The sequence below is a fragment of the Eubalaena glacialis genome, chromosome 9, assembly GCF_028564815.1.
Source record: "Eubalaena glacialis isolate mEubGla1 chromosome 9, mEubGla1.1.hap2.+ XY, whole genome shotgun sequence".
Classification (NCBI taxonomy): Eukaryota; Metazoa; Chordata; class Mammalia; order Artiodactyla; family Balaenidae; genus Eubalaena; species Eubalaena glacialis.
This window is the reverse complement of record NC_083724.1, coordinates 23,505,526-23,522,634: the sequence shown is the minus strand read 5'-3', so window position 1 is coordinate 23,522,634 and position 17,109 is coordinate 23,505,526. Positions and strand designations below refer to the sequence as shown.

General features: G+C 38.8%; 1 protein-coding gene across 3 annotated transcripts in view; it reads right to left on the bottom strand.

Moving 5' to 3' along the window:
* The window catches only part of LPAR1 (lysophosphatidic acid receptor 1), a 152,905-nt gene that overhangs the window by 51,379 nt on the left and 84,417 nt on the right, over positions 1–17,109 (bottom strand). For all 3 annotated transcript variants that reach the window (XM_061201047.1, XM_061201045.1, XM_061201046.1), the window contains exon 3: positions 6,219–6,966. In XM_061201047.1, coding sequence (XP_061057030.1) covers positions 6,219–6,966 — 748 coding nt within the window. The remainder of the gene's footprint in view (positions 1–6,218; positions 6,967–17,109) is intronic.

The window sequence follows — 17,109 nt, the reverse complement described above, 5'->3', positions numbered from 1 at the left end:
CCTAAAGGCAGAAATTCAAACTCCTTAATACGTTATAAAGGCTCTAAGTCAAAACTCTATCCCTCAGCCATAAAAAGAAACGAAATGGAGTTATTTGTAGTGAGGTGGATGGAGTTAGAGTCTGTCATACAGAGTGAAGTAAGTCAGAAAGAGAAAAACAAATACAGTATGCTAACACATATATATGGAATCTAAGGGGAAAAAAAAGGTCATGAAGAACCTAGTGGCAAGACGGGAATAAAGACACAGACCTACTAGAGAATGACTTGAGGATATGGGGAGGGGGAAGGGGAAGCTGTGACAAAGTGAGAGAGTGGCATGGACATATATACACTACCAAACGTAAAACAGATAGCTAGTAGGAAGCAACCGCATAGCACAGGGAGATCAGCTCGGTGCTTTGTGACCACCTAGAGGGGTGGGATAGGGAGGGTGGGAGGGAGGGAGATGCAAGAGGGAAGAGATATGGGAACATATGTATAACTGATTCACTTTGTTATAAAGCAGAAACTAACACACCACTGTAAAGCAATTATACTCCAATAAAGATGTTAAAAAAAAAAAAAAAACTCTATCCAGCATACCCACCACATGGTAATCACACCTGACTACTTTCAGTTCCCCAAAGGTGAGCTTTTGCTTAGCTTCTCCTCTACCCTCACCCTACAGGAGGACAAGCTCCTCCACACGCATCAAGACCCAACTCAATATTTCCTCCTGTGGGAGGCCTCCCTTCCCTCCACTCTGCCCAGACATCAACTAGCACATGGACCCAACTGCTTTGCAACTCTTTCTCAGTCTCCTCTAACATGCTGTAAGCTCAGCAAAGAATGAAGTTTAAAAAGCAAAAATAAACAAATGGGACTACATCAAACGAAGAAGCTTCTGCACAGCAAAGGAAACCATCAACAAAACAAAAAGACAACCTACTAAATGGGAGAAGATACTTGCAAATGATATATCTGGTAAGGAGTGAATACCCAAAACATATAAAAAACTCACACAACTCAACAACAACAACAAAAATCTGATTAAAAAATGGGCAGAGGAGCTGAACATACATTTTTTCCAGAGAAGACATACAGATAGCCAACAGGTACATGAAAAAATATTCAGATCACCAATTATTAGGAAATGCAAATCAAAACCAAAATGAGATATCACCTCACGCCTGTTAGAGTGACTGTTATCAAAAAGGCAAAAAATAACAAGTGTTGGCGAGGATGTGGAGAAAAGGCAACCCTCCTACACTGTTGGTGGGAAATTGGTACAGTCACTACGAAAAACAGTATGGAGAGTCCTCAAAAATTAAGAGTAGAACTACCATATGATCCAGCTTTCCCACTCCTGGCTATTTATCCAAAGAATATGAAAACACTAATTTGAAAAGATATATGCACCCCATGTTCATCACGGCATTATTTACAATAGCCAAGAGATGGAAACAATCTAAGTGCCCATAAACAGATGAATGGATAAAGCAGACTGTAGTATATATGTGTGTGTGTACACACACACACACACACACACATTGCAATAGTACTCAGCCATAAAAAAGATGAAATCTTGTCATTTGCAACAACATGGATGGACCTTGAGGGTATTATGCTAAGTGAAATAAGCCAGAGAAAGACAAATATATGATTTCACTCATTGTGGAATTAAAAAAAAAGAGAATAAATCAAATAAAAACAAACACGTAGATACAGAGAACAGAGTAATGGTTACCAGAGGGGAAGGGGCGGGGAGGAGGGTGAAACAGATAAAGGAGATCAACAGTATGGTGATGGATGGAAACTGTATTTTTGGTGATAAGCATGCTGTAGAAATATAGTGTTGTACACTCGAAACTTATATCATGTTATAAACCAATGTTGCCTCAGTTTAAATAAATGGTGTTTACCTTATTCATCTTTTTATCCTTTAGCACATAATTAGCACTCAACAATATGTCTGTTGAATTAAACTGAACAGAGAAGTACATAAAGATTTGCTTACAGGATATTCGCCAAATTATCCTTCATCAGGGTAACGAGAAAACAATGGGCTTAAACTCATCTGGCCCCAACTACTATTATTAATACCAGTAACAGGCTCTTACATGGCACGTGACCAGTGTCCTATGATAGAAGGTCATGGTCCACAACATTCTTACAGCTGGATTCCAGTTCTGCTACTTACAAAATAAGCACTCTTGAACAAGTTACTTACCCTATCTTAACTCAGTTCCCTCAGTATAAAATGGGAGAAACACAACTTTCCTTGGTGTAAGGTTATAAACAGTGCATGAAGAGTAATGCCGAGTATTGACCCTGGCACAGGGTATGTAGGTAAAAAGCAGTAATTTAGCTTCAGTGGTGATCCTTTCAAGCCAGAACAGATCCAACTAGAAAAAGTGTCTCTCTCTTCTTCCCCAAAGACATAGGCTCCACCTGGATTTATTTTGCTTTATTTTCCTCACTCTCTCCCACAATTAAGATGCAAAAACCTCTACATCATAACCATTATTTTCTCTTTCCAAATCCTGGTTTCCCTCTTCTCTAATTATCCCCAACAGAAGTGTCATCAGAAGGAACAGAGCAAGAAAGGCAAGGACTTACAACTCAAGATAGACTGTGGTCAAATAAGGAAGAACTTGACTGCCACTCTGATTCAACCGTGGAACAGACTCAAAAGGAATTCTTGGTAAAATGTCAAGTGGGGAGAATTCAAGCCTGGGGAAGGATTACATGACTTCGCACTAGGACAATGAACCCTCAAGTTAACTACACCTTGAACTAAACACTCCTGCAATCAGAAGCAGTCAGTTACTGGTGCTCCAACACCAAACAGTGGAAAAGGGCTGATGAGATGAGAGTCATAACCATCACGATCAGAAGCAAAAGGAGGAAAGGAATGCTCCCTGAAAGCTTTCTTCTACCCAGGAAATGAAGCACAGGCAGCCAGGCAGTATCAAGAGAAACAAATGGGATCACGATGTTTCAATTTAATAGCACAGTGCCGTTCAAACTTTATAAAACAATCCAGCATGTGCTGGTAGTTGTTTGTATTATAGAGAGGCAGGATAGCATGGAGGTGAAAAACACATGGGCTCTGGAACCAGACTGCCTGAAACATATCCCAGCTCCTGTACTTAACTAGCTGTGTGATCTTGGGCAAGTTACTTAACCTCTCTGTGCCTCAGTTTTCACCTCTGAAAAATGAAGCTAACAAACCTAGACTCCACAGGGATGTTCTTTACAAAAACTCATTTCTAAGGCAGAGTAGTGCTAGGCACATGATTAATGCTATACGTGTTTTACAAATAAAACTATTAAGATCCAGTACTCACTCAAGAGCAGCTTATACACAATCCTGTGCTTCAAAACTGCTGCTGGTATTGCCATCATAAATCTCAAAGACCCCTTTATTTTATGTTGACTCCTAGAAATTCAACTTGTTGACTAACAAATCCTTTCACTGAAGGATAAATAACCAATAAACACTGGTTTATTGAACTGAATAGGTCTAAAACCCAGAGGTCATTTTGACATGGTGAAATGGAAACCGAAGGTTTGACACTTAATCAAACTGTAATCATCCCCAGAATAAATGAACAAAATACACATTATTTATTGAGCAGCCCTTGTGGTCACTTTCCAAGCTGTTGTATTTGACTGGAAGGCACAAAACGTAATAGGGGTGTAGCTAGGTTTGGCTTCTGCCACACGACTGAACAAAGTGGCATCAACTTAGTGAATTCACTATGGCTTTCTCTGGTCCTCAGTTCTGAAGGCTCAAAAACCTGGTTTTGTCACCACATTCATTCATTCAACAGTTATTTTACAAGTACCTACTTTGTGCCAGATCCCACAACAGGTAATGTGGAGAAACTGGACAACACATCATTACAATTCCTGCTCACTGCCGCAAAGCTGACAATCTGGCAGAGAAGACATATTAAAAAACCGAACGTGCACCACAACAAAACCTGATGGTCAATAAACTTGTTCCTACAAGACCAACCCATCTTTCGCATGCAATCACGACTACATAGAATTCAAGCAGGGGAGTACGTTGTACGAATGGTAACAGGCACCAACTTGACAAACACCTGGCTGTTTAGGGTGGTGAATTACCTATTCCGAGCCCTGCCCATTCTCCCATTCTTGCTGCTTTTCTCTGCAAGGCTACAGCCCACTTATTTAATTTCTCCTTCCTATATTACAATCCCATACACATCTTGCCTCACCAAATTTCTTTGCCTATCACCCTGATTGGAGTTCTCCATGTTCTAAACTTCTTCCATCACACATCTGTAGAGATAATGCCATTTATTCCAGAGGCGGCTACATGTATTCAATCTTTGTGGAGCCCACTAGGTTAACCTCAGAAACCAGCCTTATATTCTGTTATTTTCAAGTCTGGGCTTGGTGGTAGGACAGAAGGGGCATTTAGGGCCAACATGCACTGAAACTGTGGCCCCATAAACCCTCAAAATAATTCTCATTTAACCTGCAAAACCACCCAATGAGGCACAAAAGTTAATTTTATATGAATCGTTAAGCATGCTACACACCGGAAAATGCTACGCATTATACGAAGGTCACAATTAAAACAAGAACTTAGCAGGTTCATGGTCCAAGTTCAGTAGTCATTTTCTGCTGGTGGTTCTATGAACCATAAGCAGTGCTTGAGATGATACTAGAAAAAGTGCACCCGTGTGAAAAGTTTCAACCAACATTCAGATCAGCAGTAAACAAACAAATACCTGAGTCAATACAGAAGTGAAATCTCTCATGTTATTTAATTTAATACAAAAAATAGCATCCATGGTAAACAAAGATGTGCTTCATCCCTAACATGGAGAATGTATACTTGTGGCACAGGTATGCTCAAGGCTTTTGTTGATAATTAAACATAGAGGGAAATCATTTTTATACTTCTACTGAACTTTGTTGGATGGAATAAGACAATTTCACATCTGAGGTGGTGGGGGCCTCAGTGGGGATACTACCTACATGTGCCAGTTAGTTACAGACAGGGCTTTAGTTGTGTCGGCAATCCCAAGGCCTGGTCTTTATTCTTAGCCATAATTAGGGCTCTCTTTCCTGGGGCTAAGATTAAAGTAGCTCCCAGAGTTTCAGAGGAGCCACACCATCCCAGGTTCCATCCACTCAACCCTGCTTTACAAACTGGAACAGAGAGCATTAGAGGAACTTTCCACTGAATTTCCATGGAGAAAGATGAACTACTAAAGATTTTTTAAAGGATATTTTTTAAATGTAATCAGACATTAACCCAAATATAGCCCATGGAGAAAATGTAATTCAATAGGGTAATTATTTAAAATGCTCACTGGGTGAACTTTAAAAATAGGCCCTCTAAGCTCCAAAAGAAATGTTCTGTGTATGCTGTCTTCATGGACACGTTTCCGGGAGTCAGCACAGGGCCTGGAACTTATGAGGTTCTCTTTAACTATTTTCTGAATACATAAATGAATAAATATATTCCTTCTGATCATTAACCATGAATTTTTCACCCAGGAAAAACAATAGTTATTTAAAGGCAAAAGTTATTCAAGTATACATTACATAAAAGAATAAAATCCTGCTTTTCACCTTGAAATATGAATTAACTTCCACCACTAAAAACAGAAAATTAATGGAAAAAAAGTAAGTTTTCATAAAGATGACTGTCACAGATGGTATTAATTCCAACCCATTTTGCACAATAAATCTATACAAAACCTTGATATACTTACCTACACGTATGCAGTAACAATGACAGAATGTGAAAGACTCCTTATTTGGAAACAGACTCATAAAAATAACTCTGTGTGAAAGCATATCCATAGGACATTAAAAACACTTTCTGAGAATCTGTAATAAAGAGACTATAGGCAAAAGTTCCACAATTTGGGCTGTAATAAAACCTTTCAAAAGCTGATATTTTTCAATACTAGATAGCCAAACTCGTCAATGATATTTTCCACATCACCATCATTTATAACACATCACTGAGACATTATTTCCCTGAAACCAGTTCTGTAATTATAGAAAGACTGGGATGCTGACTTCATCATAAACATTTGCTATAAAGGTGCCTTGTCCCCTTGTAATTCCTGCATACATACCCGGTGATGTTCACATTGTTGTTTACCACTATCATAAACTACTCTGGTTTGTATTAAGACATTGAGAATCCGTAAAGTAAGTTACAGTCAAGACAAAACTCACCAAGCACGATGACCACAGTCTTCAGAAGACTCATCATGGTATCCCGATTGCGCCGCGGCCCAGAACTATGCCGAGACATCCTCATAGTCCTCTGGCGAACATAGCCAAAGATATGAGCATAGAGAACCACCATGACAACAAAGGTCACCAAGTTGAAAATGGCCCAGAAGACCAAGTAAGAGTCACTGTAGAGGGGTGCCATGTTGGAACAGTTTTCAAGATCACAGATGCAGTTCCAGCCCACACTGGGTATGGCCCCCATAACAATGGCCATGGTCCAGATGACCACGATCACCACCACCACCCGCCGGTTGCTCATCCGCGTGTGGAGCTGCATGCGGAAAACTGTAATATGCCTCTCGATTGCAATGGCCAGTAAGTTGGCCACAGAGGCTGTCAGGCTGGTGTCAATGAGGCCCTGACGCAGGAGCCACGTGCTAACAGTCAGTCTCCGAGTATTGGGTCCTGTGTTGAACATTAGGTAGAAGTAGGCCAACCCAGCAAAGAAGTCCGCAGCAGCCAGATTCGCCATTAAGTAATAAATAGGAAAGTGGAAGCGGCGGTTGACATAGATCGCCACCATGACCAGCAGGTTGGCCAACATGATGAAGATACAGACGGTGATTCCAAGTCCCATCACCAGCTTGCTAACTGTGTTCCATTCTGTGGCAAGGTACTTTCCACTCCGGTTATAAAAGAAGGCAATGGACTCATTGTAGAAGCACTGTGGTTCATTCATGGCTGTGAACTAAAAGAGAAAGGAAGAAAGATGAAAAAAGAGAAAAACCGCGGACCCAAATTTAAAGATGTGTAGATAACGCAAGTCTTCTATGGTAAATGTGGCCAAAAAATAGCAAAAGCAAAGAATTTGAAAATCTGATCCTGTGTAATGTTGTATGATTATGTTGAAACCCCAAGGTTTCTTACTGTTTTACTGTTCTTGAGATTAAAGGCAGTTGGAGTTAAATAAATGACAAGGTCTGTTCTTGGTGGCTGCACATCATTGAAGTCTACTAGAAAAGCCACACGACCCAGAAATCATGCCTAAAATACATGAGACAGATGAGAATTTTGCAGAGCATTGCAATTGGAATATTTACCATAGTGAAATCTACTTTGGCCTGTTATTTAGGGAATCTGTAAACACAGTTGGTTTATAGATAGGGTATTATTGCCCTATTATTCTGCATTTCTGTTCTCACATAGTATGTTCAATCTGTGTCAGACATTTTATAACGCAAGTCCCCACAAGGACCATCAGTCCCAACATTTCAAACAGGTCACTATGCATCAAAGCTACTTTGCCCAAAGCCAGCATTTGCTGTTCAACATTCCTGTGGTCAGCACTGTCTTCCCCCACAACTCCTTACCCCAGAATAGCATTCATCAAACAATCTGTGACGTTTGAGAACGTTTTTCTTCTTGGAGGACATAAGAAATATGTAACTAATGTAACCTTCAGAGAGCAGTTCATACTTTGACACTGCTCTAAAAGTACACCTTCTAAAATGTTGAGCGATAATGTTTCATTACGTGTTTTCTTATTTTTAACATCATCAATCAGAATATATTTGCTTTTTAACTACTTATACTCTCACTTGAATTCAAAAGGATTGAGGAAGTTTCTAGTAGAATGATATAGGCGTCGATAAAACTATTAAAACAAAATTAGAAAGTAAAAAGTAACACGGAGAAACTAGAAAATTACACATCAAATAGAATAAATCACCTTTCCTAAAGCCTTAAGTTTGTCTGTGACTCCTAAAATTAGAGAATATTCCTTGAAGATAGCTCACATCCAAGCTTTTTCTTCATATCCTACATTGCATTTAGTAAATTACCTAGCAAATATGACAGTTTTAACCACTATTTTTGATCGAATATTCTACCGAATATCTGTGAGTTGTGCCTTAATGTTTACCAAACACAGAAAGTTCCAAAACAGTGTGTGAAACTCTTCTTGAATGGTTAGTCTCCTGACCTGTCCAGACATCTAGGGTCTCTTTCCTCATTTAGACTAAATAGCTTTTAGATCATGCTTCTATAATAATCACTCTTACCATGTTGTATAATTATTTATCACCTTGTTTCTTAAAAAGATGTTAGTCCAGGGGAAGAGTGAAGACCTTGTCTTACACATCTTGGTATCTAATGTACCTTCCACAGAGGCCCACTCAATGGCGATCTGAGAACTTGTCATGTTCCATTCCACTCCAAATCTTGCCATTACTCTGGGTATCTCATCTAATTTTCTAGCCTCTCAGTTTCTTGACCTCATCTTTCATGACTTTCTATTCCATTACAACTCAGCTGCCCACTTCCAAGGTCACACCCTGGACTCTGTAACCACTCAGAACTGTCTCCCTTTGGAAATAATCGATTGATACATTCTAACACTCTTTCCATTCTAATTACTCTTCCCATTCTTCCAAATTTATACATTCTAAGTACTCCCTCCCCATTCTTCCAAATTTCTCAATTGATCCCCCTACATCAGTTCTTTGAAGCCATCTATTTCCTTAAGCATGCTACTTTTTCCCAATGGATTACTTCCCTATCTTCCCCCTTTTCCCTATCTGGCTTAGGTTCCATAGTATATCATTTCAACCTCTTTTTTTTTTTTTTTTTTTTTTTGCTAATGCAAGAACACATTCTCTTCTTGAAGACTTTGAGGTCAGGTGTCCTTCAGAATTCAAAAATTTGCCAGTTTTAAGAACAGTTATAGAGGACATAATCTATGTTTGATGTAACAGCCCCATCAAAATTTGAGACAGCACTCCATAATGATACACGTTAATCTCTAAAGCAAAACATATGAATATATACACTAAGTTTGATAAATAAAGGTTATAAGTAGGCTCATATCTATTCATTCAGAGCAACTTTTGCCACTAAGAAAAAATTCATCAGTTTTCAGACCTTCTTAAATTTTATAGTTTCAGATAAGGAAGTAGAGACCTTTATCTTTTAATCTACTTGCTCCACTGCACTTCTGTAACAATTTCTTAGAATAACAACAGTCTTGGATGAATGTAATTGGTTCCCACTTCCACATCTACACCAAGACTTCTGAGAAATGTTAGAGAAAAATCAACATATCTGGCAGATTGATTCTGCTATAAATTCATGATGTCTAGCCTCAACTGAGAATTTAATGCCACAAGAAATCTGATTTTCTCCCTAATTATTATTCTGTATCTTCTTCACAGTAACTAAACTTATTATTCTCTCTTGAGTCTCACCATCCCTCTCTCCAGCAGCAGTTGCCAAAAGAAGAAACTTAGAAATCATCAGATTGGAACTCTTTTACCTTTAAAATTACCTACTCAAGAACCTATTTTTTCTTCCCCTTCTGTTACAATGGAAAAGGTGTACCCTTTGCCATCCAAGTGTTCTGAATCCCATCCATTCCTACTATTTCCAGAACCTTGTTCTATAAATTGCTTCCTTTCTTCAGTTCCCTCCTCACTCCTTCTCCTCTCCCTTGAATCTTTCCTATCCATATTCAAGTAAGTTTAATCTCTACCAAAGACAGGAAGGAAGGAAGGAAAGAAGGGAGGGAGGGAGGGAGGGAGGGAGGGAGGGAGAGAGGGAGAGAGGGGGAGAGGGGGAGAGGGGGAGAGGGGGAGAGGGGGAGAGGGGGAGAGGGAGGGAGAAAAAAAGAAAGAAATCCCCATATAACTTCAAGTTTGGCTTCCAGCTCTGATGACTTTTCCCCTTCATAGCCAATTGCTCTCCAGTGTCTCACTGGACACACACAAATTTCTCAATTACCTATGGTACAGCTTCTCCCCCTTCCCCTCCATCAAATCCACTTTAGTCAATTCTTGAGTTTCACATAACTTCCCAAAATCACACCAATCTGGTAGCTGTTCCAATGGAAATTTTTCAGTCCTCACCTTACTAACCCCTCAAAGCATCAGATACATGACTGGGAGCCTCTTTTTTAGAAAATTCTCTTTCTTTAGCTATCATGACATCATACTATCCTGGCTCTTGATATTTCTCTCTCCCTGGTTGGTGCTTCTCAGTCATTTCTGAGGCTCCCCATCCTCTGTGCAACATTACTGTTTCTACCCTATATTCTCATTCAACACACTTTCATTGAGTTTTCTAATATGTCCTCCAAGATTTCAATTATATATCTCAAATACTCCCATATCTACATATTTGACCCCTATTTCTTTCCTGAACTCTAAGCAAATACCAAATTGCCCACTGTTATCTCTGACAACCTCATTACTTCTGTCTCTGTGTTCAAAATCAAGCTCAAACTTATAACCTTCCCCAACTTGTTCCTCCCACGGTCACTATTTCAGAGGCTAGACAACCACTATCTTTCTAGTGGCCTGAATGCTAAACGTGGGAATTCCTTTTCCCCTCATCTTCATCATTTAATCAATAACCATACCCTGTAACTTCTCCTTCCTAAGTATCTGTTCAACCTTTTTACTATTCCATCCTCATGGCCACCAGTATTACTACTACACTGGCTTGCTAGGTGTTCTTTCTACCTAGCACCAATCTCTTCTCTAGTGATCTTTCTAAAAGACAAAGTTGCCCAAACTGTTCCTCTACTAAAAACGCTTCAATGGCTAACAAGTGCACTTTAGCTAAAAATCCATACTCTTCAACCACCTTATCAGACCTCTCCAGCCTCAGCTCAAGCTATTAATGACTTTAAACTCTCTGCTTCAGCTCTATTTAATGTACTGTGCTCTCTCTTACCTCTGGTTCTCAGCATCGCTGAGAACAGAAGTTTTCTGCATCAGCACCCAGAGGGTTTGTAAAACACAGCTTGATGACCACATCTATCTGATTTAGTAGATCTGAGGTGGGGCCCCACGTGATGTTGATACTCCTGGGCTAAGGACCACACTTTGAATACCACTGGCCTAGAACAATCTTCCCCCCATTTTCACCTTATACTCATTCTTCATGTACCAGTTGAAATATTATTATTTCTAGTCATTCTCCCCAGATCTTCCCATGTCTGGGCAAGGTGCCTCCTACCACAGTTCCCTGCGTTACTCCTATAACACTTACCACACCGTATAATAATTAACTTCATTATCTATTGACACCTCCCCATACTAGGCTGTAAGCATTATGACGGCAGAGATTCTAGCTTTCTTGTTCACTGTTGTATAGCATCCAACTATTAGATTAGATGCTAAATATATATTGATTGCTTTAATAAATTAAAGATAATTCAAAAAATGTTTACACTTCACAAGTTTTCTTTCAGCAAAGGATATTAAAAAAAATTGTAAATATTATATAAATGCAAAATTCTGTTCTTTCCTTTAGCCCCTGTAACCATTTACTTTCTCGGGACAAAGAAATTTCTTAATCAAACAAGAAGCATGTAGTATTTCACAGCATTCCAACTTCTAAACGCCAACTGCCAACAAAGTCAAGCAGTGATATGAAAAGCTTCTTTGCTTTTCCCACATAGAAAAACCATATAATTAAGAATGACAAAATAGGGGGCTTCCCTGGTGGCGCAGTGGTTGAGAATCTGCCTGCCAATGCAGGGGACACGGGTTCGAGCCCTGGTCTGGGAAGATCCCACATGCCGTGGAGCAGCTGGGCCCATGAGCCACAATTACTGAGCCTGCGCGTCTGGAGCCTGTGCTCCGCAACAAGAGAGGCCGCGATAGTGAGAGGCCCGTGCACCGTGAGGAAGAGTGGCCCCCGCTTGCCACAACTAGAGAGAGCCCTCGCACAGAAACGAAGACCCAACACAGTCATAAAATAAAATAAATAAATAAATAAATAATTTTTTTAAAAAATGACAAAATAAAGTATAAATTGGCTTTTTAAGCCACAATATGCTAAGATGAATAAAACTGACAAATTATCTCTGAAGGTATCCAATGTTTACTCAGCAAATGGCATGTGACCTGGTTCTATTTCATCTCTTATCTCTCAAAAATTGAGTAGTGATACCATAAAAACCATACCATATTTAATGACATAACTTACATGATTTTTTGAACCTCAGTTTTACCATCTGTTAAATGAGGAAATTGGACTAAATTATACATAAGGTCTATTTCAGATTTAAAATTCTATACTAAGAATATTGTGGGTAAGAACTCTATATTTAATCAAATTGCCAGCTAAATATTAAAGCAGTAGAAAATATACCAGGAATTAAAAATAGTAAGGGTAGAATATACCTGAGAAAAAAATCAGGAATTTCAGCTAGATTTAGTACAACAGGACTGAATTGAAAGAAGAATTAAAACTTTTCTCCTATTATCTGCAAAAAGCAGCAGATCTGGAGAATAAGTGAAGGACACCCTGGCAGCATCTTCAGTGGTAGTCAGAAGGGTAGTGTGAAAGTGCTTCTTTACTTTTTCAGGACCTGATGGATTTAGACAGAAACCCACATCGAGCTCTGAGAGAATGCAATTCAACTGTGCTTGGACTATAAGACATTAAGGTAGTCATGGTTATAATGATATGGCAAACAGAAAAAATTAGCAAACACAATGGGGAGAAAGCAATCTCAGAGGAGGAGATGGCCATCCTAAAGAATAAAAGAAAATACCTCCCCTTGAAGCAGATTTATTAAAAAAGAAAAAGGGAGGGGGGATGGAAAAGATTAAATACTAGGATATTTCTGATTTGTATCCCCAAAATGCTTTGTTAGGGTACAAGCACTGAAAATAGAGCAAGCCATTATGAAGACAAAAAAAAAAAATTTTTTTCAGAAAAAACTACATAGAGATTATATTAGCTTCCCATTGCTACTGTAACAGATTGCCACAAATTTAGTAGCTTAAAAAGACAAATTTATTATCTTATAGTCCTGGAGGTCAGAAGTCCAAAGTGGGGCTCACTGGGCTAAATCAAGGTGTTGGCAGGACTGTGTTCCTTTCCAGAGGCTCTAGAAGAGAATTTTTCTGTCTTTTCCCACTTGCAGAGACGGCTCACATTCTTTGTCTCCTGGCCCCATTCCAGCTTCAAAGCCAGCAATGGCCAGCCAAGTCTTTCTCACACTGACATCATTCTAACACTGACTCTTCTTCCTCCATCTCCCACATTTAGGGACCCTTGTGATTACCTTCCCAGGTAACCTAGGATAATCTCCCCATCACAAAATCCTGAACTTCATCACACCTGAAAAGCCCCTTTTGCCATGTAAATTAGCCTATTCAGTGGTTCCAGGATTAAGTATGCAATGGACATCATTAGAACTTCATCACTGTGCCCACCAAAGAGATGAAAAACCATTTCTCAATTAAAAACAATAATTCAGGCAATGAAATGAAGTATAAAAATTCCAGAAAACTGAAATGGCAAATAGAAAACAAATTTAGGAAGTTTACTCAGTGCTCAGAGAAGACGGTCAGAGATAAGAATAAAAGGAAAGAAGGCACGTATAGGAAAAAAATTCCAAACATAACTAGCTTTCCAAGTAAGACTAGGACAAAGCTTAAATAACACAGCTTGAAGCATAAGAAAAGTTATTGCTTAAAGAGAAAGACCTCAGATTACTGGTTTAAGTTTACATAAATTACAAAAGAGTTGATTAAAATCAACTAAAATTCAGATATAGCTAGGTTAGATTTTGGAATCTCAAGGTTAACATTCAAAATTCTAAAAATATAAAAAAATAAACAAACAAAAAGCAAACAAATCAAATATTGAGAGAGAGAAAATATGGTATTGCTAAGCTTCTGCTGTAGAATTCCAAAAGATAGAACACAACCAATCAAAATCTCCATTATTTCAATTATACTTCAATTTGGAAAAAATCTCCATTATATGGAGAAAATGTTTGAGATCCATAAATTCCACAGCCAACTATACTGATGTTCTCACAGGGGATAATAAAGAACAGTCCCAGAGATGTGGGAGCTCAGAAGGATCATCATCTACATTTCCTTCCTAAAGAAAATACAAATGCAAGTAAGCCATGAAAAAAGTAAAAATAAAAACCACAATAGAATAAAAAGACTGGCAGCAAGCATCAAAAATACACAAAACAAAACTGAGTCTAAGTAATTGCTCTCCAAATGGTTATAAAACAAAGCAAATATCAAAAATAACTCTTGAGGGTATACTTATTATAAAGACAATAAATTAATAATAATCTGGAATAACTGTATCAATAAGAACTTAAAAATGGGGAAAGAGAAGTATGGAAATATCTGTTCATTTTCTCTTATTACTCAGGTATGAATCAAAACATACTATTTAAATTGTAACAATAATTTTCAAAAATAAGTTTAAATATAATCGATTCAAAAGCCACCAAATTGAGTAGTTAATATACTAAAAGTAAGACGATTACTTTTCATATTACTGGAGAAAACAGAGTAAAAAAACGATGTATAGAATGACAATTCTGTGAAATTTATATAGGTAAGACTATAAATGATTTTCTTTTCTTCTTTAGAAAAGAAGTATCTGTTGCAAGAAATTTAGGGGGAAACAAGAATATAATCAGACAAAACTCAAATACTTTTTTAAAGTTCATTATTCCAAAATGCCGATAACTATAATTAGAAATTTCTCTGTAATAAGTTACAGAATTCCACCCTGCTCAAGAAACAAAGACATAAACAAAATAGAATGATTCCAAAAATACATTGTCCTCAAAGCTAAAAAGAGAAGTCCACATTCATGCCCTTTGCACATCCACCAATTACATTTCAGGATGATGGGGTGGAGGCAGGAGGCCTCGTTGGCTGCTCTACAGAACAGATGTTCCAAATCTCAAAAATTTACCTCACCCTATCCTGTCATCTCAAAAGAAGTCATAACAACTCTGCCAAGCCTGAACTCTAAAGAGACACAGAGGGTGCTCATCTTCGCTATGCACTTCATTTCTTCACTGGCACATTCACAAACATTTCTGGAATGCCAGGTATGGGCATGGCACTGCACTACGCTATGCCTTCCAGGGGTACCAACATGAAACACCTGGGCGCCTGGTGTGGGGTCACTCACGGTCCATCCAGTGTGGTTTGTTTTTTTTTTTAATAATATAGTCTTTTTTTTTTTTTAATTTATTTATTGGCTGTATTGGGTCTTCGTTTCTGTGCGAGGGCTTTCTCTAGTTGCAGCAAGTGGGGGCCACTCTTCATCGCGGTGCGCGGGCCTCTCACTATCGCGGCCTCTCTTGTTGCGGAGCACAGGCTCCAGACGCGCAGGCTCAGTAGTGGTGGCTCACGGGCCCAGTTGCTCCGCGGCATGTGGGATCTTCCCAGACCAGGGCTCGAACCCGTGTCCCCTGCATTGGCAGGCAGATTCCCAACCACTGCGCCACCAGGGAAGCCCCCAGTGTGGTTTTTAATCTCCTGAAAGACAACTACATCTTCATTAGCCAAGTGGAGAAGGGAGCACTTAGCACAAGCTCACGAACTGGTAACTAAACCTTTATGATTTAGTAAGCATTTAGATAAGAATGTAAATATGTACTCGACTGACATCCTAAAGGGAGATTTTAATTTATACTGAATAAAGGACCAGTAATAAGATCTAAATCAAGCCAATTTGGTTTCCCACTTCTGTTAAAGTACAACAATGGAGTGGGGGTGAGGACTTCTTCCTGATTCTGATACTCACCAGCTAATTTGGTCTTTGGTAAGTCTCATAACTGCTCTAAGTGTCAATTTCTCATTTGTAAAATAAGATATCTCTAAGGGCTCTTCAATTCTAGTTCTTAAATCTAAAATAATCAGACCTTCCACACATTTCCTCCCTCTTCCCCCCACCAAAAAAAGATTGAAAAGAGAGGGCACAGAATTTAATTAAATGCAACTAAGTCTCTATTAACAAGAAAAATAGTTCTCACACTTTTTAGAGTCTCAAATTAGAAACAATAAAAAGAAAAAAAAGGAATGATCTACCACTATAATCAGAAAATAGGACACAAAACAATGCTGATGCAAACTAAAAATGTTCCAAAGTTAGAAAGTTATCCTCAAAGTAGCTGAAGAATGTGCAACTACTAGATTTTTCAAACTTTATCTGAAAAAGTACATAAAATGCTACTTCTTATACATAACAATGTACATGAATATGATGTACACACATGTAAAAAAGAAAACTATGGAAAACAAAGTGTAAATCAATAAAAATACTTCGTATCTGTTATGGCCCCTTGTAACAGGCTGAGTGAGTGACATCATATCAGTTGAATTTCCAGAGAGAATTTTGAGTCTGGGCCCAAGAGGAAGAAATGGAAAACAAACAAACAAACAAACAAGCCTAAAAACACTAAGACATGCTGGAGAAAAATATATGTTTTAGATGCACTGCTGAGCTAAAAGGGAACAGCAAACTGAGGTGATAGGCTGCCCTGGCAGCAGACTGTCAAGATCATGGAGACAGGGCATTAAATATTACTGAGAAAAAGAAAATGAGCCCTTGGCCTTGACTGAGGAAGTAACTTAGAACTGAGACCTAATAGTTAGGCCAGGAGTCTTGAAGATCTCCGTATCAGTAAAAGAGTGGAACAGAAAAAATAATCTACCCAGGTGCACTGGGGAAAACAAGGAAGTTTGTCTTAGCTTAGGCTCCAGGTTGGGAAATAAATAAATTAAAAGACTCCCTTCAGAAATCAAGACCCCTCCCTTCCCAATCAAGATGAGATTTGAAGTTAGACCTTCTGCCAAGTCTGAGAATGAAGTTAGACCTTTGCCAAATCTGCGAACCCACAGGAGGAGAAATTAACACAAACCACAGTCCTTAGCCTGTGATATCTCCGCCCCCCTTCCATCCACGTGCTGGCACTAGCAAGCATCAAACCTCTCCAGGGGGCCAGACCTCAGTACAGCCACACAGGATTCTCTCGAATCAGCCCCACTGATGATGAATTCATCATCCCAAAGACTAAAAACACACAGGAAGGATACCATGTATGAGAATC